Raw genomic sequence first — 24,620 nt, 5'->3', positions numbered from 1 at the left:
AAGTTATTCATTTTATTTTTGCACAGTTTGACTCTACGTACGATTAAGTTAATTTCATTTATACAAATTCACTGTAACTCTAGCCGAATTATTTTAAATAACTTTTCACGAGTTTTTGAGGTGAAATCAATGCCCCAGTCTTTAGCCCTCTAATAGGTTTTCTTCCAAGAATATTCTGCCCATCTTTCCATCAGTTCTGACTTGGTGCAAAAAAGCATCCATATAGCAGATTTCCCCCACAATATGTCAATATGTGTTCAGCGTGGCATGCAATTTAAGTTACCTACCATAAATCGGTTTTGCCCTGATCCATAAAGTCAATTTTTAGTCTCATTTTACCAAAACTCTAAAAGAAAATGTGTTTTGCACAATGTCCAAGCTTTGAAAATTGTGCAAAACACATTTTGCACAATGTTAAGGGAGAATGCCTTAAGCAACATTCTTCCTTACCTGACTGCTGTGTTCCTTGGTTTTATGAGGTTGTGTTCACTAACGTTCCCAAACAAACCTCGGAAGTCTTCATATAACAGCTTCATTTGTGCTGAGATTCAAGTTTATTTTGGTGGACTCAATTTACTGAGTAGGTCCCTTCTACATCCAGCTATTTCCAGTTATTTTTAAAGGGTATGGGAGTAAAGGAGGTTGGATGCAATGCATGCCCCACTTCTCAAAAGTTAATTTGTAAAAATATTTGGTAACACTTTATTTGAAGGGGTGTGCATAAGACTGACATGACACGGTCAAAAACTTGACATGACACTGTCATAAACATGACATAACACCTGTCACAAACATAAAATTWAATTATCATAATTTGCAAAATCATGCAAAGTTGGCACTTTTAATGGACTTTTAATGCAACTTTTAGAGCAACTTTGCATTAAGTGTCATTATTTACCAAAAAACACTTTATGACAACCGTCATAAACATTGATAAAGACTTCTTTATGTTCATGTCAGGTGTTATGTCATGTTTATGACAGTGTCATGTCAGTCTTATGCACACCCCTGCAAATAAAGTGTTACCAAATATTCCTGTAACAATGTATTAGGTTTGACTTTATAATCATTTAATTATTAGCTTTGCAAAATTCTAATAAAATAATTTTAAATTTGTGGTTGTAATATCACAAAATGGGGAAAATTAAATTCAAATAGAAGAAAAATAAAATGGCATCTAAATGTGTTATGATTTTTTAGTCACAGGGGAATTAAAACCCTCAACTAGGTGGTTAAGGATGGGGTACTATTTTCWATTCTTTGTGTGAGACTGTAAGGTATTTTATCCTGCCTTTGAATTGGTTGTAGAAAAGGGAGCAGAAGGAGGAGCTAGCAAACTTGCTTTGAATATAAAGTAAAAAAAAAAAAAAGAAGAAAATTTGCAAAAAGAAATACACACTAAGAAAGCAACAGCTAATAAGTAATTGCGTTGCTCAGCTCTGAGGGCAGAAAATGCAGATTTTCATTAAGAAGCTTTTCTTTAGTTCACCTTTCAGAATTTCCCAGAGACAATAATTATGACTGAGCTGCTTTCCTTCTCTGAATAACCCCATTACATCCATTTGTTGAAGCACTTGAGTCTCTCTCATACCACTACATTATTTAAGCCTGCAGTTAAATGATTACRTATTAACCTACACAATGAAGCTATTCTGCAGCTGAACAACCAGTCTATTCTTCCTCTTCAGTGTGACTACATGAACGGTGAGCAAAGTCACCTCAAAAGACAARGCCAAGCAATTTATTGTWAGGGACACATGGCATTAAGTGAACAATCACTTTTGTTGCAAATCACCCAAAAAAGAGCACAGGCAAAGGTTATAAATTATCTTTATTATAATCCTTGGAACAGCATTCAGTATACAGGACTTGCGATTGTTGACAAATGATAGACTAAGCTGCGGATAATAAATTATATTAGAGGAAAAAAAAGTTTTTAAAACGAGTGTGGAAAATAAAGCTCAGGTTTGTCACTTGCTTTGTAAAGCTCTTTATAAGAATAGCCTGAATATTGTTTCCATGCATGAAGGAGTGCATCATGTGGCTTCTTAATAAAAATGTATGAAATGCTCAACAGAGTCTCAAAATGAAAGTAAAAGAAAAAAAAAAGATACAGTTTGCTGCATCATCAAAGCACAAGTTCAATGAAATTATTTAGCATCTGCCATTTTGAAACCATATGTAGCGAGGACATTCATCAAGCCACTTGGCATTTGGAGGAGACTCCAATTTCCAAACTTTGGTGCACACAAATTAGAAAGTTTTTCTTTGTTGAAATAGCAGAATTAAAATTGTCTAAAGCCATTTAAAATACTTGCTAATTATTGACGCCTTTTTCATGCTAGCCTCTTGCCAACCAGACTGATTTTGACGTGTAGTAAAAATGCTCAAGATGCCACGGTTTTTCAGGCAGCAATCATCCGCTTAAAGTCAACCACCTCTTAACAATAAATGAATGAGGGAAAACAAAACAGAAGAAACAAGACGACACATCATGCTTCTTGCAGAAGTGTCACAGTTCCCTTTTCATAAAGTTCAAAATACCTTTGGATGATTATTGCACATAATGAAACCGACAGGAAGATAAGACTTCTAAAGTGTCTAAAGCAACAGCAGGGGGAGGTATTACTCTAAAAACATCACAATGTTAACTATTGCTGTCAGAAACAAGCCTGCCGCTGCACTCTCCTTATTCAGCTGCTTCCCTGTTGATAATGACGACCTTCTCTTCAGCTACATATTGATACAAAGGATGTCCTGATCCAGTTCCAAATATTGGTTTTCCCAGGATTTTTTTTTATGTTTGGGCCCTGGCTAGCCAATCTCATTGCTTTTCACCCTTTATAATGACTTGGTGTCAAAGGCTGTTGCAGTTTCCTAACTGTCTGTGTCATGTGACCTGCTCTGATGCTGTCTTCAGACAGATGAGCAGCTAAATATTGGTGATCTTACAAAAGTAAAACAATAAGTTTATAACTCACGGGGACAACTTTTTCTGTAAGTTTTGCCTGCATGCAATTACCTGGAACCAAAATATCAAGTAGTCATGTCAAAACAGTGAGGAAACACGCTAGCTTTAGCTTAGTCATTTTTGTAAGTTTTTTTTTACACTAAATATTGCCAACAGCAGCAAGACATAATTTGTTGTAGACTGTAGTCTGTTTTAAGACAGACATGTCTCTAGAAACATAATATTCCTGCAAGTTTTGATCACATAAAAATGAACTAAAACCACACAAGTATTCATAACGTTGATTTTATTGAAGCATCTGTCTGGGGTTTGGTGTCTGCAACTGACTTGATCAGGACATCCCTACTTGGTACGTTTGTTTGACCGCTCAATGCCCATGTCTCATCCTGACATATTTCAAACATTTATATTTTCCCTTGCCACTCCTGATACCTTATATTTTCAGATTTCTGAACAAGTGCACATTTAATTAAAGATATTCCACATCTTCTCAGCAGCAAGCAGAAGATTTAAATCTCCTCACCAACCAAACACGTTGAGAGAAGAAATTAAATCGTCATAGAAACCCAAGAAGCTGCTTTAGGAAGTTCATTCCTAGATTTGTGCGACATTCCTTGTACTTTCAAGCAGCGCTTTCCTCAGATACATTAACATAATGTACAAATGAATAAAAAAGAATAAACGTATACTTAAAAGTGCTAATGTACATTTGTTTACAGCATGACATATATTCACTGTACAATCACTGATTATATGCTCACATCATGTTATGCATCATTATAAGGATTACTAAGTAGCATAGTTTAAGTAAGAAATATTTCATAGCAAGTTTATTGGAAAATATTTGCATTGCCGTGTGACGAGGAGAGGCTCTTTTAAACAAGGTAAGTGTGTTTGTAGGTGTCTGTACGTTGGTGTTTCTGTGTGTGCATATGTATATTTGTGTGTGACGACCTCCACACCGTAGGTACACAGACATAAGACATATGTTCCAACAAGAAGCAGAGTAAACGCAAATCATTCTAGTTCAGAGGCACAAAAAAATGCCCAGCCAGCATTTCAAGTATCTAGCATTGCTTTTGAACAACACACGTTTTTTTTCTTTTTCATTTATCAGCGAAGCAGAAAGAAAGATGAGGAAAGGAGACAGGACGTTATTTTCTTTTTAAAGATAGGGGAAGAGAGGCATACAACAAGTGGAAACGAGCATTTTAAAGAAGATTAGTGTCAAAACTATGCGACCTGATGGACAAACATCATGTCTTTACCCATAGTTTAAACTATTGCACTTTGTCTGCAGCATCATTCACTCAGCTCCTCGAATCAGGTTGGAAACTCCCTTACTCCCAGCTCGGTCAATGCTTCCTTTGTCATGGCAAAAGCAAACATTAAGGAACAAGTAGGGACTCTTAGGGCTGGTCGCAGGATGAATATCAGTTTGTTACATAAGACACGCATTTTGCAAACAGTTCGTCCAGGCTTTAGTGCTCCACCACCACCACCTGTGGTGGGGCAGAAGGCCTGTGAAAATGATCTACACTCGAAAGCAAATGCAAGTCATCCAATGGCAGTCGGAAGTCTGCATGGTAAGTGTCCAGGTACAGGTATCTGAAAACATTGTCCCAAAAGAGAAGTATAAGACACGCAAATGTTTCCTCCCGTGGAAAGTTTTCCAATCGTCTGACAGGAATGAGAGGGAACCTATTCTGAACTTTCTTCAACTTGACTGATTGGATGCCAGTAAGAATGATTATGACGTGGGCCCAGTTACCTTTTAGGCACTGAACTAGTACAAGTCACTAGACCTTCCTGTTCCACTAGGGTTAGTATGTTCTTTATTAGCTTCTTAGTCATATCACAATTTTTTTGATGACAAAATATTACAATTCAACTTTCTTGCATTACTGAAACATGCTTCAGGTTAATTTATTGGACATTTTAGGGGAGGGTTAAGTTGAGCTGAGAAAGACCTCCATCTTGTGACAGGTTTATGACGTGGAGAAACGTTTCCCAGTCCAAGCATCTTGGAAGTGAAGTTAAGTAAGAGAAAGGAGGACAATATGTTTTATCACATGGCTGGGATATGTAAGAACATTGTGACATCTTAACGCTCTGACTTGACTCTGTAGCGCAAAGCCAGGTAGGTGGCCAGTCTAAGAATCAGGAAAAACACACCCAGCACAATAAAGTCAACATAAAGCTTTGCGTCCTCTACATCCAGCAGCTGCAGAACCTCCTCTGGCTTTTGAAATTTACACATCACTTCCGGACACTGAAGTTCTGACCGGTTCATCCCATAGATGGAGAGTATCACCCCCTCAAAGCCATATCTGAAATCAAACAGTTTGGTTAGTGGCTGTAAAAAAAGGGGCCACATTTGAAAATCGAAATCTGAAAATTGTTTGCAAATCCTAGAGACAATACCTGACGTAAGAGACATAAGAACTCCACTGAAGGTATTTAGGAATTGTGTCAAAATTGACAAAAAATCCAGAAAAGAGGAGCACGGGAATGGATGTAACTGGACCAACAAACGTTGCTACCTGTCAAACAAAGACAACAGCATGAAATTAAAACAAACTATCACTCCTAGATTTATACTTAATTAAACATATGGAGGAGAAAATAAAAAGATTTATACTCTAACATGACTATTTTCATTGTTTATACTTACACTCTCCTCTCACTACGCTTCAATGCCAATTTAAAATTGCTCTTTTGTTCATGTTACAAAAGCGTCATAGTAAAGAGAGAAAATTAAGAAATATACCAAAATATGAAAAATATAAAAACATAAAAAGTGTCTTTCAATCCAAAGTTGCTGTAAAGAGTCAGTTTCGTTGGTGTATACGAAAAATATCAAATTCAAAGAAATGAAGCAAATTTTGCAAACATCAAGGTCTGTTCCTTTATTGAAGGAAACAATAAAGGCGCAAAAGGACCAGTACCCATGTATAACTGTCTACCTGCAAGGATGTGGATGCAGCACCAATTAGCAGTCCCAGGGACTGGGCTACCAGGGCTGTGGATGTTGACAAGGCCATGAAGAGGAGATAGCGACCCGCCTCTGCAGGCTGTTCAGTCATCCAATACACTATACTACAGTACATTATGGGACAAATCACCTATGAAGGAGACATGCTTTCAGTAAAAATTGCACAATATACGCTCTCGTTTCTAAAGAATGAATCAAACCCTACCTGGAACGGTATGTCAGCGGTGGTTTTGGCCAGGAAGTACGCCTTAAGGCTGTACCAGTAGTTGAGATGTTCCCTCACAAAGACACCCATCTCCAGAGGAACTGTGGAACAACAGCTCAGTTAAGAAAAACCTTTCCAAAACCACGGAAAAAACCCCACACACCAGATCAATGTTTCCAGTCTCCGACGAGGATCAGTGTCTTACAGGTTAGCACTGTGGGCATCATGGCAGCGAACATGAGGAACAGCATGGAGAAGAAGAGGAAGCCTGTGTTGTTGAAGACTTTGCTGGCATCATTTCCAATATTAAGATAAAGCAGTCCAATCAGCACCCCAATACACAGATGGGACATCACTCTGAGGTGGGTCAGCACCTTCAAAACAAAATAATACAGCAGACTACATGTAAAGGTTTTTTAGGCAAAATATATTATATATAACAGCTTATAATGTTATTAAAAATGTCCAGGGGTGAATGTGAAAATGATCATTTTACCGTGTCCCTGCATTGTGTGATGAAGGTTCTTTTGAAGAGGATGCAGAACTGTGTGAATGTGCTTGTGGGGAAGGTGGACGTCTCCGGGGTTCCTGTGTCCTGTGGAAAAACGGAGTTATGTACGAACAAATTATACAACTAAGAACATTGCTTATGTTTGAATTTGAATTTATGGTGTGTCTTTTCTAATCTACTCACAGTCTTAATTATGCAAAAACTCGAGTAAATACGCAAAACCTCCACTAACATTTGAATAAATTGAAAGGCTGCAGAGAAAACACACAATTTCTATTACCGTCATTAAACTCTGTCTTAAAACAAAGTTTACAAATTTTAAACAGTGTCCAAATAATAGTGAAGGCTACTTGGATTCGCATATAAAGGAACAAAATCTTTTAATTAAAATTTTTAAAGGATTTTTTTGGTTCTGGTCACCTTTATTTGACAGTAAATGACAGGAAAGCAGGGGGGAAGACATGCAGCAAAGACTCGACCCTGTGACGGCGGGGTTGAGGACTGAGGACTCTACAAAAGGTTTACTTTAACCCCAACGCCGCTGCTGCGCCCTGCACTCAATTTGAGAAAAAAAAAGATTGAAGTTTTGTGTTGTATGATTGTTCCATTATGAAAAAAAGAATCGTTCAAGTAAATAATTGAAAGCTCAAAATGAATATGGTATTCATGTTTGCAAAGGGTGTATCTTAGCCTCTGAGCAGATTTCCTGTTATACTTCAAGATAAACGTTTATGTTACATACACAGCAGTATCCAACGCATAAAAAATGAATGTATATTTCTGCCCGTTTTATGACCCAGAAAGGAGGAATGATGCAACCCATTTAAAACACTTGACTCTATGTCTTTATGGTTAAAGTGTCTGATGAAAGAAACTAAATGTAAAAGATAACCTTTGTTTACTTCTTCAAGAAACTGTACAGTATAAGACGCTCTTTAAACCAGCTGTGATCTTACATTTACAGCAAAGTGAACCTGTAAATAAGTAAAAAGCAAAAGAAAACAGTAAAACTAAAAGGTTCCAAGTTCTTATTTTAAATTTCAACCTTTAGCTGATTCCTGTAGTTAGTTAGTTAGTTAGTTAGTTAGTTAGTTAGTTAGTTAGTTAGTTAGTTAGTTAGTTAGTTAGTTAGACAGACAGAATGGAAAGAAGATGACGGAGGAGAAGAAAAATGATCAGTGAAGCAGAGAAGACAAGGAAATCAGAGCATGACATGGCATTTTTTTAATTACTGTTAAAATTCATTTTATTTGCATACTTTATAATAACATATTACTTCATTTTATTGATTGCTTAATTTTTTAAAAATAATTTAAGGATCAGCACCATATTTCAAATATGCAAAAATTTTACATTTGTTCTTAAATAAAAATATCAAACTCAAAGCTTTTTCAACAAAATGTTGCCCCAAAAGACTAAAAACTCTTCTCTTTGAGCAAAAGGTTTCTTCTTGCATGTGAAAAGTGAAATCTGAGCAAATCTTTTAAACAACCTACAAGGATGGATAAGTTTGGATTCATGAAATATCGTTTTTATTATGTAATGAAAACGGGCTCAGAACTCATAATTTTTGCTTAATCAAGGGTCAAACCTGCATTTCAGTTGCATTTCAGTTACATATATCAAAACCTAAAATTATTTGCAATTTCTTCTAAAGCAGTGGTTCTTAACCTGGGTTAGATTGAACCCCAGGGGTTCGGTGAGTCGGTCTCAGGGGTTCGGTGGAGAGGAATAAGAGGGGTTCGGTGAATGCGCATATGAAACTGGGGGGTTCGGTTCCTCAAAAAAGGTTAAGAACCACTGTTCTAAAGAGATGTTACTTGTACAGCTACATAAAGTTGTTTTGATATATTATTTTATTGAAATAAATATGACATTTTTTGGTCAACCATTTGAAAAGTATATGGTCGTGATTCTAAAACTCTGACATTTGACACATGTTCACGTCTTCTTCTAGTGGAAATGTAGAAAATTACTTTCAGTGATGCAAAACATTCAAAATGGCATGGTTTGTACAAAATTACAACTTGTTTGGTACCAATATAATCGACCATAAAGCAATTACAACTGAAAAATCATGAAATTATGAAATAGTGAAGGATTTGAAATGACCAGTATGCTCTCTTACTTACACTGCAACATTGAGAAGGACAGGAATCATCGGTTTTGTCTCTGGAGTTCTTCTTGCCCTCCTCTGAACAGAGTCCATCCTGGACCGCCTCAAACAGCACTGAGTTCAGGTCTCCATACTCTCCCGATGCTACCTCAATGACTGGATATAGCGATGTTAAGTCAGACCAAAGGGTCCATCAGCTGCAGCACTCATTCACAAATCAGTGACATCATCTCCATACACACACACACACGTGCACACACCCACCCACGCACGCATGCACACACACGCACGCACACGCACGCACACACAAGTTTACCTGGCTATCTTTCTGGGGACTTGACATTGATTTCCATTTATTCCTACAGCCTAAACCTTACCCTTATCCTAACCTTAACCTTATCCCATTACATACCTAACCCCAACCAAAACTCAAGTCACACCTTAGTCCTAAATCTAACTCCTGACCCAAAAACAGTGTTTCCCCTTATGGGGACCAGGCTTCGGTCCCCACAGGGAGCAGTGGTCCCCACATCGTCGTATGTGTCAGAAAATGGTCCCCACCAGATATTACAAACAAACACACACACGCACGCACACACTCGGGGTTTAGAGGACTTGCTGCACTTACTGAAATCAGCAGGATTGTGATATGTTGGACAGTGAAGGCCCAGGTTCTTCAGGTAAGGGATGAGATAAGGGACTGTCCCCTTGTAAATGCACTGACCCTGACTAAGGATGTACAGCTGAGGATTGAACAACAGAGGAACATAGTCAGTAAACTTCCCAACATGCAGCCTCTCTGAAAAAAACAATCAATAGCGAGCGAAACAACGGGGCGGGACATCGACTGCTCTGCTTCTTCGGCTGTATAAAATGAATTATGCTGTGGTGTCCTGGTCCAAGCCACAGGTAATGGAGGCTCTGACGTGTCCAGCAGTAAAAGCACTCAGCCTACCTTATCAAACATCTCAAAGAGCTTGGCACTGGGCTGATGAATGGTGCAAATGATTGTCCGTCCTCCCTGAGCCAGAGACCTCATGAGTGAAACGACCTGGTAGCACGACGCACTGTCCAGACCACTGCAACGGATTTAAAAACATTTAAAAAATGGGGACAGAGAGATCAGAGGACCGGTTAGAATGAATTTAGACTTAAATAGTAAAGGAGTCTAAGTCAGTAAGATTTTACCTGGTGGGCTCATCAAAAAACATGACCGGTGGATTGTTGACCAGTTCTAAAGCAATGGCCAGGCGTTTACACTGACCCCCAGAAAGAGAGTGGGTGCGTGTCTGAGCACATTCCTGGAGACCCAGAGCTGTCAGGATCTCATTCACCTTGAGCGCAAGTAAAGAGAAACGGTGAAACAATCAATCATCTGATATCACCCAGAGTGTGTTATTAACCTTAAAAGCTATGTGTAATCTGTGTGAACTGTGTAACAAGACCAACAAGAATTGGTCTTGTTGCTCCATGAACCGAGTAAACTAGGCCTGTCACAATAACAAGTTTTACTGGACCATAAATTGTCTCAGAACTTATTGCGATAAACGATAAAGAAAACAACAAATAAAGTAAAATTATGAAGTCTGGGTAAACAAAATTATCTTTAAAAAAAGAGGATGGTTGAGACCAAAACAGCARACTGAAGACTTTTATCATTCAGTTTTTGGTAAAAAGAGAAAAAAGAGAAAAGCAATAAATCAAGCAAATGAAAATTATTGAGTTTCTTTTAATTTATCATGCAATTAATTGATTTATTGTTTATTGTGACAAGCCTATGAGTAACTTAAAAAAACCCAACAATTAATACAAATTATAAAGTAGACCTTCAACCAGGCAATCAGATGTCCAATTCCAGTTCTTTAAGAAATTAGCTCCATGTTGGTTTATTGGGTTTGTTTCTTTAACTAATCAATCATTGGGATATATTAGCACAACTACTAATTAGTAATTTACTAAATTACTATGTGTCAGTATTTTGATTCAGCGAATACAGACACTTGTAGTATATTAACCTCACTAAAGTAGAATTAAGAACATTTGTCAAAGAAAAAAAAAATTCTTTGTTTGTGTCTAACATATAATTCTTTCATAAATCAACATAATGCGACTCACAAGTTCTTTTTTGACCTGCACAGACTCATTCAGCTTCAGATGGACAGAAACCTAAAAAACAACAAAAAGGAAACCTAATCAGAAATCTGTTTTTTAAACTACATGTCAACATTTGGCCATGATTTGTCCCAGCAGCAGCTTCACCATCATGGCCTCCCTCGCAGTGAGGTGCGGCAGGAGCATGTCGTGCTGCATGATGTAGCAGGACATCTTCCTGAAGGTCCTCAGTTCCCTCGGCTGACCGTTCACCAGGATGGTCCCCTTCATGCCAGTTTCCCTGTTTTTCAAACATGAAGCCATGTTGGAAGTCCACTATGAGTCTGCTCACGTAAATGTAACCAAATCCACCCAAAATCAGTCTTCTGTAAACATACAGTAACATATTCTCTTTATGGATCTGTGTAATTCTCATGCAGGTTAAAGGCTCACCTGTAACCCGCCAGAATATTCATCAAAGTGGATTTCCCAGCCCCAGAGGGTCCCATGATACCAATCAGTTCTCTGCTGCAGAATCTTCCCGACAGACACTTGAGGAGAGCTTTGTAGCCTAATGGAGAGAATAAACCATCAGTCAGTTAATCATTCATTCATTTTCTATAGAAGCTTTATCCTAATGAGGGCTTCAGCTGGGAGGAGGGGAGCTTTCTGGGCAGATTATTTGTCTACTACTGCTGTCAGTCATTGACACTGACGCCAATGTTTTGGGATATACTAACAGTTGTCCTGCAACAATGTAAAGATTACATTTCTTATGCTCAGTTTCTTAAAAACTTAAATAAATTTAAAATGAATGTGTAAAACATTAAACACAAACCCTGTGTCGTGGATTTTAGTAGACATTTTATTTGAAATATAAAGCAGAACCACGTCAAACATAAACATGTGGTGTATGCAGGGTTTCCCTCAGTGTATCATATGCCTGGCGGGCCACCAGGCTTTACTGGTGCCCCCACCAGGCTAAGCATTGCTTATTTGTTTAAGTCTTTTAAAAATGTTTGCATTTTTAAGACTTTATAGTTGGTGTTCAGGGGTTAATCTTCCAATCTTTCAATAACACATATTTATCAAGTGATATTTTCAAATTTCCTGTCAAGTTTAAACATTTTTCAATTCAAAAGCATGACAGGCCGCTGGAAGAATGACTGCCCTGGAGCCCAACCATCAGGCTTAGAAAGTTTTCTGGGAGAAACCCTGGTGAAGAAGCTAGACAACAAAAATACAGAGCCTTGCAAATGTGTTCAAACCCCTTGAACATTTTCACATTTTGTCAAATTCAAACCTTAAACCTACCCTGACTATACTCATGTTGTTGGTTTATTGTGTGTACTCGAGATTCACCAGCCAGTTGACAAAACAATGTAATTTGTTTAGTTTTAATTGGAGGATCTCCAAGTCAAATACAGAAAAATCTAAAAAACATTTCATGATCTTTAAATGCATCAGGGCTAAAACTTTAACTCCTTTCAAGCTGCAAATGCATCAACCAGCAAAACATACTCTGAAACACCTTTTAGGTCCTGGTCAGATGCTTTGATGAATTAATGTTCCATTCAAAGCTGCGACTTATATTAAAAACATGCGGCACATTTCTTCTCTTCAAATAGTAAAAAACAATTTTCAGGTGTTCTGTCTTGCAAATCCCAAATAAAAAAGCCAGTTGCCTTGTTGTGTCCAGGCAGTTTTCTTTATAAAATGAGACGTTAAGAAAACTGGAAAAGATATCAGCCTGGAAAAGCTTGATCACTGCATTTCTATCTACTTTAACATTCAAATGTCTCCTGTTCTAAATATAAACAGGCCAATATGAAAGCTATTAAACAAATATATTAAATAAATGTGTCTACTTGGTATATTTTTAGCATCCTCTTTGAAGTCAGATACTGTAGAGAAGTTATATAAAGTTTAGAAACTATAAAAACAGTAAAGACCAAAATTCAAAACTCAGACTCTTTAGTCACTGGACCCCACCATCGAGTTTGGTTGATTTTGAGTACACAATTTATTAAAAGGACAAAGCTGGAGAAACAAAAAAAGATGGGGAGACGGAGTCCTGACTGCTCACGGCCTGAGCTGTAACGGTTATGTCACAGAATGACTACAGCATATTATAAAGCGGTGTTATCAATGCCAGAACATAATTTTCTGGAAGACAGATCAGGGTGAGCACGGGAGTGAGTCTCCTGGAGCAGCCGGTCAAATTGTGTATCTTGTTTCAGTAGTTAAAGCTCAGTGAGCTGCGCTCTGCTGCAAAACTTGGTTCATTGATTTCTAAAGTGTTTTAACAGATGATTATGCAGATACTGAGATTGTAATTTGGGAGAGGTCACCAGGTCCTAGACAGATAAGAACCTATACAGTGAGGCGGAGGAACAGAGAAAAATTAGACCAAGTTTTCTACCAGCATTATGAAAAACCTATCAGGGAAAAATGAAAGCATTTTGGGATAAAAATTAAAATAGCACAACAGATATTTTGCTGAGTTTTTATCTTATTATCCAGCAACAGAAAGACTTTGCCTCCAAGTGAGGTTGCCTCGGGTTTCTGTGATGTGCTTGCACCAGGGTTGTGGTTCCTGAAGTGCGGTGGGAGCAACTGCACAATCCAATTTAGAGCTGACACAGTTTCTGAGAGCTGTCACCCATGTCTCCTGTCTCCTGAGAGTCTCTCCTGGGTCTGCACAGACCCTTCTTCTTGCCTTCAACTGGGTAATTGGGCGATCTCAACAAAGTGACATAGTCCCTTAAACCGGCTGCCAAGAAGTGGCGCCCCCTCCTCTGTCACTTAGTTACTACATCAAAGAGCTCTCTCCTCTCAGGCAGGAGCTGCGTGCTGTCAGTGAAGCAACCATGAGCTGCATACTGATGATCTAACCCACCGCTGTTGGGCGAACATGGCGCAAGTCTGAGAGCTCGTCCCTTTGTCTCAGAGAACCAGAGCGTATCTCGTCCCCTGACATCACGACCGAGCTCAGTCCTAACCACATCTGACGGTGTTTACTCTGAGATTACAGCCTGAACTTCTGACACATCCCGCCATAATTGCTAGACAAATTATTCAGAGGCTTTATCGTCCACTGTGTCACAACAGGAGCAGAGCCCCGAATGATACAGGTAATCCAGACTGGGCAGGTTTTGAATAGAGAGTGGAGCTAATAATAAGTAAACCATATGGGTTGCTCTTCACAAAAGTATTCATACCCTTAAAACTTTTCCCATCGAAATGATAAATCTCAGTGTATGTAATTGGATTTTATGTGTTAGTCCAGGGGTATCAAACTCATTTTTGTATTGGGCCCAATCAAGATCATGAATGCTCTTAAAGGGCCGGTTGTGCCAGAATGTATTGATAAAATCTGTTCAAAAACTGTAAAAATATCAATGAATTCTTAAAATAAAATAGTATTACTGAGCTTCTTTTCAGTCCCTCCARTATTTTGTATATGTGGTAATAATTTGGAAATATTTGCGCTTATTTATGACAGTAAATGTGACTTTTTATTACTCACTGTATAGATTACGGACTATAATCTGACAACAATTAAAGCCAAGGCAGCTGTTAATTACAAGTAAGAAAGTTTTTGCAATAAACTCTCAACTACAAAAAAGTTTAGGGATTTGTTGATTTCTTGAGAATTTCCACGATAATTCTCATACAATAATCAATCAAATAAATTACTTCACAATAAACAATAAACCATTTAATCGCATGACAAATTAAAAGAAACTCAATAATTTTCATTTCCTTGATTTATCGTCTTCTTTCTACCAAAAACTGAATGACAAAAGTCTTCAGTCTGGTGTTTTGGTCTCAACTGACCCTTTTACTGAATGATAATTTTGTTTATAGAGGCTTCATAATTTATTTTATTGGTTGTTTTTTTATTTATCATAGATATTCCAAATGTCTTCCAGTTCCAGTTTTTAAATGTTCATTAGAATTTAAAGTTTATTGAACTTTGAGAATGTGCTCTTGCATTTTTATGCCATTATTACCATTATATTACTTGAAAATGTTCTCAAAACAACAATGATATCATTTATCGCAATAGGTTCTGGGACAACATATCGTCCAGCAAAATTTGTTATTGTGACAGACCTCTGTGAGGCCATATTTTTTATTTCAGCCAGCTTTGCTTCCCCTCTGGAAAAACAGAGATGATGAGCACAGGTGCAGAGCAGAAGCTCACTAAATCTGAAGCAGAAATGTAAACATTTCCCTCTCTCTCTGTCTCTCTCTCTCTCTCTCTCTGTCTGTCTCCCCTCTGCTGTCTTTCCCCCGTTCAAAGCCCAGCTTGAGTTTCTCCAGACATCTCCCTCGGGATGAGAATGCCACTGAACATGAAAATAGGTCACAGCAGTTTCATCCAAAACAGTCAGGGATGGCCAGCATCACAAAACAAGAGCCTGCAATAGAAAATGAATTTGGAGGGCAACGCACCCGGGACTCACTCCGGCTGAGACCTCCTCCAGGAAAAGAGACGGCTCTAAATTTAACAAAAACTTGTTTTTGTAATTTCCTGCTTATCACAAACCTTTGGAGACGTGACTCATGAGCAGAGAGACATTGACTCAAAAGCTAAGTCTCTTCTAAGGATAGATGACATCACGAGTTCTGGGATTATGATTCATGCAAATCTTATTTCTCTCCTCTCTTTTCTGCCTGATGCATAGCCACTGTCTGATTCAACACATTTAGAAAGGAAGAGTGTTTTTTCACTCAAAGACAAACTAATAGCTGTCCAGTAAACAGGTGAAAATAGAATATTAGTATTAATGCACATAATTWACAGCTTTAAACAAAGAATTTTACCTTAAGCTCTGAAGTTACCAACAAATAAACAATCAATTTTACTGTGACTCTTTATTGGAGTAGATTTGTACAGAGTAAAGATAAAACGTTGGTGCTGTCCTTGGTGCTGAAGTCAACAAAGCTCAGTGTCTAAAAGAAATGGCTTTCTATGTCCAGTCAGCTTTACTCCCCAAGAGAACAGAAAAGCACATATTGTTAGTTAGACGTTTCTAAAAACCCTCAGCAGCTTGGTAAAAACAAAGTAACGCATACATTTTAATAACTGCTTTAGTAGGATCGTATTTTAAATAGATTTGTAGGGTCACTAATAAATAAATAAATAAATAAACGCAACGCAAACGTTTTTTTTTTTTTTTTTTTTTTTAGAAAGACTATTTTTTTATGTAGAGATTTTTTCTCCCATAGAAAAAAAGTCCTAAAATTAAAAGGGCTTTTTTTTTCTAATAATTTTTCAGGGGTAGGGTATTCTACAGAATTTATGACTTTTTAAATGTTTTCAAAAAAGGTCCAAGTCAACAGAAACTCATCAGGTGGATTTATAATTCTGCTTTTATCGTGTGTCAATGTACACTTTCAGGAAGTATTTACTGATTAAAATCAGGTGTGTGTGAAGGGAAATGAGTAAGTACTTTGACTTTTAGTGGCTGTCAGATTTCAAAAGAACAATCAGCTCGAATGGTATTTTACTCCTTGTGCAGAGCTTTCAATCAGGTAGAAATCCTGTTAAAAAATTAAGTCATTCACCGACTTCAGCTTGTGTGAAATAATTTAGCTGCAAAAGAAAACCAGAAATTTTGTTTGGTTTACAATCAAAACTGAGGCTTAGTGATATTAGTTAAAAAAAAAAAAAAACCTTTCTATGAAGTGTTTCACTGATAAAAAAAAAAGAAGATGGAAAGTAAAAAAAAAGACATCCTAGTCAATTATCAGCAGCTGGATGAGTTTTGATAAAAATCCAAAGAGACGTTTCCAAAAGACTGTAAACATCACAGAGAAATATTTGATGCAATGAAGATGGACAGCAACACGTGCATCAGTGCTCCAGAACTCCTCTCTGATCTTTTCCCTCATTATAATGCTCCATATCTCCAGGTTACACAACGGAACAGCAAACACTTCGCTGCCAGACTTTCATAATGCACATCCATATTAGATATGACTAAAAATAACCAAGCCTGCAAACACCTCACCCCATGTGGAGAATGTAAACACACCCTGCTAAATCCACACAACTAAGGCAGCCAGGTCTAAGTGTTTGAAGAGGGTAGGTTGTTTGATCTGCAGATAAAAAGCCGAAGCTTAATCATTTCCAAGGGTGGCGAGTTCACATGCAGTTCAAATGACCATAGTGTATCAATTATGTGCTGGACTCCCAGCCACCGCCCCCTGGAAGACAACAGAGGCAAAGGGATGCAAGCAGTTTGCCAACCTGGGAGTAAATTATTTACTATGTCTAAACTCTGCTGAGTGCAGCAAAGCTTGCAGGCAGGAGTTCCGGCTGCTCTTGCATGGTGGAAGTCTGTAAGTCAGTATTGTATCAGGGATCGGGTGTATGTGCCAGAACAATAAAAAGAAGCAAGAACAAACGCTGGGGGAATTTTTTTTTTCCCTGATATGTCACAAAAGCTTTTAAATGCACTGAGATTTCTGCACTGCAGATATTGATCGTCATGGGTGGTGTTTGCTTGCTCATCTATCATTGTTTTCTGTGAGCCGTGCCTGCAGTACCTCTTCTCCTCCACCAGGGGCCCTCCCGGATGGTGTAGGACAGCTCGTTGAACTCCAGGTCTACAGTGGAGCGTCGCGGGAGGTGGCTGAAGCGCTGCGCCTCTGTGATGTGGTTCTCCACTTTCTTCAGGTGGGTGAGCAGCGGCCCCTCCTGCGGGGCCCCTCCGGGCAGCTTGGTCTCCTCCATAGGAATGCTGACCGAGCCAGGCTCCAGAGTTTTCTCGGCCATCCCGATAGGCTGCAGGGAAGGAAGTAGGTGGCATCGTATGTAAAGTTATACAATAAAAAAAATCAACAGCAATATTTTGGTTCATTTAGCCTGTTATAGAGAACAAAAAAATGTGCATATTTATTTTTCAAAGTCATTTGTAGGCGTCAGAGTTCCGAACTAAATATTGAATTCACCATATAAATATTAAGTTTACAAACCAGAGGTGCACGGATAAATCGGCCAGCCGATTAATTGGCCTCGATTTCCTTAATTTTGGGAGATCGGTGATCAGCCGATACTTACTTGTGAAGCCGATATTATTCACCAATCTTATTTACCTTGGTAAACAAAACAAACAAAAAACAATCATTGTCCTCTTTTTGCTCTGCCATGTGAGAGGTTTGACTGACAGACCCAACCATCAGGTCATGTCCGCATATTTGCAGTTAAGTAGTCACCCCAATGTTGCAAACTCAGCAACTTTCTTGCTATATTTAGCAACATTAAAAAATAAATAAATAAATAAATAAATAAAAATGTATCAACCAAAATCGGAATTGGCAAATCAAAGTTTTTAAAGATCGGTAATTTGCGATCTGTGCACCCCTATTGCAAAAATAAATATTTAGCTTCAAAATAAATATTTATTTTACCAATTAAATACAGTTTGCTATTTAAATACTTAGCTGGGTTTCAGAAGACGTAGCACGACGTCACCCAATGCACATGGAGGGCCAGAAGTAAATTCAGCCCATTTATTTCAGTTGCTCCAGCATCAAAATGTCTAAAGTCTGTGTCCTATATGGCTGTTCCAACGGTTCAAAAAGAAAGATACACGTTTTTTTTTGTGCTTCGAAGGTAGTTGGTCACAAGGGAGTTTAAAAACTGAAAAAAAGAGGAGAAAAGTGGATCACCAATCTACAGATAAAAGCAGGAGGTGTGGAAACTAACAATGCCAGAGTTTGCAGCACCACTTTCCAACAGTAAACAATCGCGTCGTTTAAATTGTATTTTCAGATATTTTATTGGACAGTTACTTAGAAAGACAAGTAACTGTCTTTAGTACATAGAGTAAGCATTCATGTGTGATATATTATTTTTTACGAGTGCTAATGTTGTTAGCAGCTAGCTCAGTGACAGAAAATATCAGTGGGACTTTCGTGCTAAAAAAAATAAAACTAAAAAAGCTAAATAAATCAAATATAACCAATCCAGCCATACAGTAACCGTGAGCTGTTACTATTCCCCCACATTCTTCGTGTCTGGCCACCAACAGACAAGAACATGGGGGTTTCTGTATAACGGAGCGAATCGTTGACCTACATTGGACCTGAATCCAACAGCGACTCAACATTAACGTACAACTCCAGCGTGAATTTGGGTTCACAGAAGCTAAATAAATTATTTACCAGGAGAGCCAAGCTCATAAAATAACATGGGTTAGTTGGTTGTTAGCGATAGCATCCTTCTCATTGACTAAAATTACATAAAATAGTACAATTCACTACTCACCCGGCTGAATCAAGTCGACAGCCATCTAACGCTGCTTTTAATCCTAAATGCTTGACCCAACTTGAAACTAAATGATTGTATTCTCCAGGCTTTTGAAAGCTTTCTCCTGGCTCATCGTATAATATGAGGTCTCCAGGTAGTTAGTTATTTGGATCGCCTCGACACCGGGTAAATCCTCAAGATTATAAGAGAAGTATTTTTTTTTCTTACCGAAATACGATTCATATCCTAAATATACTAATATTTTTTCGAGGTACTTCGGTTGTTCCAGTCTAACTGGGGTATTAGCACACTCGTTGTGATCAACTTTGTTTTTCTTTGAACCGGAGAATTGAACCATTTGAACCCTTCTGGCCCTCCATCTGAATTTCGCGCGTCATCCGAGTCACGTGATTGACATCCAGCAAATAGAAACAAGCTCTGCAAAGGCGTGAGTAAAAAACTGCAGAGCCGTTAAAACGGCAAACGTTTTCAACTAACACGTTGGAAATGAGAAACGATGGTTAAGAAAAAATAACCTGAGCGACCATTCAGACCCGCCAGCAGTTTGAGTTTGTAGAGGTCTGCAAAGTCCAGCTTTTACTTTGATGTCCCACTTCCGCTATAGCTGCTCGCCGGCAAATAAATATTTAGCAAGCAAAATAAACACCTCATTTGGAACTGAATATTTAATTTGTAAAGTAAATATTTAGACGGCGAATTACATATTTCTGACATTTATAAATGCATGAATATCATGGAGAAAATATGACTTTGAAAATTGAAGATTTTGTTTCTCAGTGACAGGCTCAATAAACCAAAAATATTGCTGTTATTTTTTTAATGTGTGACGTTACAAAGGGCACCCATTTAATCACTGAAAGTGTAAATAATATAAAATGTTGATAGCATGAGGTACTTGACTTTAGTACATGGAGTAAAATGCAATAAAGTTGCACTTGATAATTGTCCGAGAGCTTTATGGATATTCTTTTAATAATGTGATGTATTTTCTAGACCTCTTGCAATTAAGTTGAGATTTATCACATTTTGTCACAAACTTCAACACAATTTGTTGGGATTTTATGAAGACCAACAAAACGGTGTAATTGTGAAGTGGCATATAAATGACAATTTTCAAAGTAAAAATGTTAAAGATGTGGTCTGCATATCTAATCCACATCCCTGATTAGTAAATCTACAAATTAACTAATCCTGCTAACTAATTAGTGAGTCCAACTTTGCGTAATCATTTCCAGCTGTTCTTTGAAAGCCTTAGAAGTTTGTCAGAGAGCATTAATAAACAAGCAGACAGCTGGAACAATGCAGAACAATGCTGGAGGGAAACCTGATAGAAAAGAACAGAGGGTGGAGCAGCGGTAGCGGCTACACTCGGACGCCAACCTTAACAATACAGCTAGAGAGTGGCTCAGTCAAATCCTAGAGTTAAATTTTTATTAGGAATCTGTAGCAATACTTTTAAAAAATGCTGTTTGCTCCCAATCCAGCTGGTTTGAGTTTAGCCATAACTCAAAAAGCTGTAACTGCAACAAAAAGTATTATGAATTAAGAGAGTGGTTTTATATAAGCACATGCAACACTTTGTTTCAATTTCATTTGCGATTGACAGTGACAATCCTAATAAAGCAGAAGTTTATAGTTTTAATGTGAATACATATTTGAAAGTGAGCGTATTCAGTTTGATGCACCCAAGCAAGGTGCTAAGCATGATCTGACAAGCATTTAGTCTGTGGAGCTGCTGCGTAAAGCCAATGAGATTGTGAGTGTGAGGATCTGGTTTCAGTCCTGCAGCACACTTACAGTCCGGTACTGCTGATTCACATAAATTTCCTCCCAGACAAGACTGCCTGTCTGAAACGTGAGGCATGTAATACTTAAGAATCCATAAGCTTTTCAACTTTTTAAAACAAAATGTAAAAAAAACCAAACAATGTCTCACTAATGGGAGGACACAGTGTTTAGACCTCCAGAAGCATTTTGAAAGCTGCTTCATGATAGTGAACAAATATGAGCTGCAGTTGGAAAAATATTCATAGTTGTTAAACTGGGGAAAAAAAAAGAAAAAAGCCTGCGCTGTAAAAACTGTGCAAAATCTGATCAAATTGAGGACACATTTACATACATTAAAATGCTTCATAATGAGTCTACATTGCAGTTTTTTGTGACTTRAAACACAGGCTACCGCTAACACTTCTAATGAGCCCYGCATTCCTGCAGACAGGCKTGAAATTCTTAGCTTGATTAAATGATTTTAACAAAAATAAGAAGTGAAATGTTCTCTAACTAAACCAAGCTTAGTATCCATTTAGGTACTAATGGATTTATATTTTTAAGAGAGGGGAAAGTGCTTGTTAATTAAATAAAAACAAACAAAATAAATTTGTATAGCAGAACGGACAACTTGTTTCTGACCAAATATCACAGAAATAGTCCAATATGTCTTTCCAGACTTTTCTGTAAAATCACTTCAGATATAACTTGTGTCCTACAGAATATGCTTTTACAATGATTTTCTATTTGTTTTGGTATTTTTGTTGTAAATCCTAATTYAATTAAGATCTTACCAACCCCTTAAAAAGCTCCACTGATGACATCACATAAGGTATAAGGTAAATAATCATAGTTCTTTGGCGTATGTGCATGTGTATTTTTCATGTTTTGCTGTTCCTCTTTATTTATGTTTTTAATCCTTCAAAGGTTTTACTTGTTGTCCGTTAAAACTGCAGCAAAACATTTGAATTGTATTTATGTTTCAGACAAAACTTGTCCTTATCATTAGACATAAGGAAATATTCATCTTTAAGCAGAGGCTTTGGGAAAACTGCTGAAATTTCAGAAAATAATTGGCGACAACAAACACATGGAAGCACTGACGACATGTGTTTATGTCATCAGCACTTCATAAGCACTGATGTAATTGCATGCAGTCTTGCCATTACAAGCCAGACTGTAATGGCAACAAATCATTGTCGTAGATCCTCAGGGATAATTCACAAGTTACAAAAACCATATCTGACCGATGTGTTCCATTAAGATAATYTTCATGTCCCAATATTAGTTTCCTGTGGAAATGCTTCATCACTTGCTACCTGAATTTTCCATTTGTGTGACAAGAACGTCGGTTCCTGTCCTACTTCCACTTTTTTTGTTTGTTTATTTGAAATCTCGCTTGCCACGGTCGAAACAATGGCTTCTCCTCCTGGGATCGACAAAAAAACTGAAAAAACTGTTGGGCAGAGAGACTTATAAAGAGCCCAATGCTAGTTAGTCCCACAATGCATGCATCTGCAGAACAACCCACACCATCTTTGCACCATGAACAGGAACTAGTCAGGTGGAAAAACTCAAGCAAGAATAAAATTATTTTGTCCAGTTAAATGTATGAAGAGATTATTTTCATCATGTCTGCTTCAGATTCCTCATCCATCCATCAATGCTTGGATGGGGGCATCTGTAGGCATCAAACTCTGGCTCCCCTTTCTGCTCAAACTCAAATCGAATGATGCGAATCTATGTCAAAACTTAGTAAAAGTTGTTATTACCAAACTGTTTATTGCTGATCAGCTCAGCTGTTGGGTCTCTTGCGATGTGTTTCCSCCTTGTGCTTAAAAAGTTTGTCTCTTGTGAAATCATGCAGTAGAAATTCCCTATTATATACATATTCATACTTACAGCATTCATACTTWACAATGAATGCTGAAAACTGTTTGAAAACTACATGTTGAACATGTTAAATAAACATTGCAAGTAAGCACTTATGATTATGGCAAAATGAAAGCACACCCTTACATTTTTGGGGTGTCTTAATCTAAATAACTGTGACATTGGGGTTCGAGGCACTTAAKAWTAGATTTAAATAACTTTAGAAACTAGTAGAGGAACTACAGAGAGCGTGCTTTCTTTTTGCAATGACTGCAGCATGAATACAAAGAAACAAAGTCCAATCGCCTACATGGTCATCCTGTTGTACTTTGATGAGTTAACACACACGCTTTCATTGAACACATGCACTGTCACATAATGTCCCGGAGGCTTGTAGAATACTCCAGCTACTATGTCCCACTTCAGCCTATTTTAGCATGATGAAATAACTTACATGAGAATAACCGGTGATGAAAATTGACTGTGGCTTTCTATTGATCATGCTGCCATTAGCGAATTCCCATTATCGGCCCGGTTATAATCCATGCCCCAACTCTGACAGGCAGACTTTAATGGCCTTTCAGTCGGGGAGAGAACTCCATGTTCAGCTCCAAACGGCAGGCCATGTGAACAGCACGGGGCCATGGCAAAAGTCACCTCTAAAACCATGGGGGGAAATATGGCAATCACATGAATCCATGCAGCTTTGCAGTGGAGAGGTRATCCAGTTATCTGCTATGACTTTTAATGTGGCAAGCACCTGTTAACCTGCATCAAGCACAAGAGATAGAAACTGACTAAACAACAAGGATTTTTTTTTTTTTTTGACAATATTCAAGTTGCCGCGGAAACACTCGGTGGAGCCAGTAATTATCTGTAAGCCATGGTCAAATATTTGTCTGTACATGTTAATCTATATGAAAAACTTTTTCATTTTTTTTTGGGGGGGGGAGGGGGAAGGAGGGGGAGGTTAATGAGACATTTGCCTGATTTGTAAATATATCTTTGAAGCAGCTTTAACAGCTTCACAGTGCCCATTCACGCACACTCTCACATGCAGACATGTAACATACTTATTATTGTGTGTTGAAAGGACCAGGTGAGGAGCTCAGTCCTGGTTCTGTGAGAGCAACAGCGTTCAGTTGATCTCTTCAGACAAAACAGCCCAATCCTCCAGCATCAGATCTCCAGCGCAGTCCCGGACAGGAATAATAATGAAAATAAATAAATAAAATAAAAACAACCACAACAAACAGGATGTTCACAGAGTGCACCACAGTCCAGCTAAAATCCGGCTTCGCTCTGGGGCAATAAAGGACCGAGCTGTATTATCCTTATCAGCATCTCTCGGGGTGCGGCGCTCCTCATCCCGCATCCTCTACAGCAGCAGCCCCTGAGATTAAAATCATGTCCGGCCCGGCCTCAAACTACGACTGCATCCCGGAGACTCGTCGCGGGAGCGGGGTGCATGTTATGTTTTCACCCTCGAAAAGGAAATACTCCACTCATGAACTGCGTCCACGAGCGTCCTCGGCTTCGACGTGCACGACAGTCTCCATTATCCCACCCACCCCCAAGCTGGCACCTGGGATCAAAGCGAAAGCACCGGACCAGGCAGACGCMGCTGCTGCAAATGCCTCAGCAGCATCATCAGCTGCAGCCTGACGGAGCAGCCGCCGCTTTCCTCTTTAACCGGTTGGTGCGTCTGCGGGGCGCGCACGCTGGCTGTGTAGGGATGGATATACAGGGTGTTGCTGGGGAAGATGCTGAAAGAGGAAATTATGTTTTGGTTCTACTGAGTCCCA

At 38.3% G+C, this 24,620-nt stretch overlaps 1 protein-coding gene across 2 annotated transcripts; it reads right to left on the bottom strand.

Annotated features, from left to right (window-relative positions):
• Positions 1-4,783: 4,783 nt before the first annotated feature.
• Positions 4,784-24,435, bottom strand: abcg4a (ATP-binding cassette, sub-family G (WHITE), member 4a). 2 transcript variants are annotated; one of them, XM_008427702.2, is made up of 15 exons: positions 23,889-24,435; positions 17,451-17,688; positions 11,343-11,460; positions 11,058-11,190; positions 10,914-10,964; positions 9,987-10,132; positions 9,754-9,877; positions 9,427-9,541; positions 8,815-8,954; positions 6,668-6,766; positions 6,377-6,545; positions 6,172-6,272; positions 5,938-6,096; positions 5,396-5,514; positions 4,784-5,301 (listed from the first exon to the last, which is right to left on the bottom strand). In XM_008427702.2, the coding sequence occupies exons 2-15, from the start codon at positions 17,677-17,679 to the stop codon at positions 5,076-5,078; spliced, it is 1,929 nt and encodes a 642-aa protein (XP_008425924.1). In that variant the 5' UTR covers positions 17,680-17,688; positions 23,889-24,435; the 3' UTR covers positions 4,784-5,075. The 2 variants fall into 2 exon arrangements, with proteins under 2 accessions (XP_008425924.1, XP_008425921.1); XM_008427699.2 differs by lacking the exon at positions 23,889-24,435 and adding an exon at positions 19,384-19,510.
• Positions 24,436-24,620: the final 185 nt, after the last annotated feature.

This window comes from Poecilia reticulata, linkage group LG14 (assembly GCF_000633615.1).
Source record: "Poecilia reticulata strain Guanapo linkage group LG14, Guppy_female_1.0+MT, whole genome shotgun sequence".
Lineage (NCBI taxonomy): Eukaryota > Metazoa > Chordata > Actinopteri > Cyprinodontiformes > Poeciliidae > Poecilia > Poecilia reticulata.
This window is presented reverse-complemented; position numbering and strand designations above follow the sequence as displayed.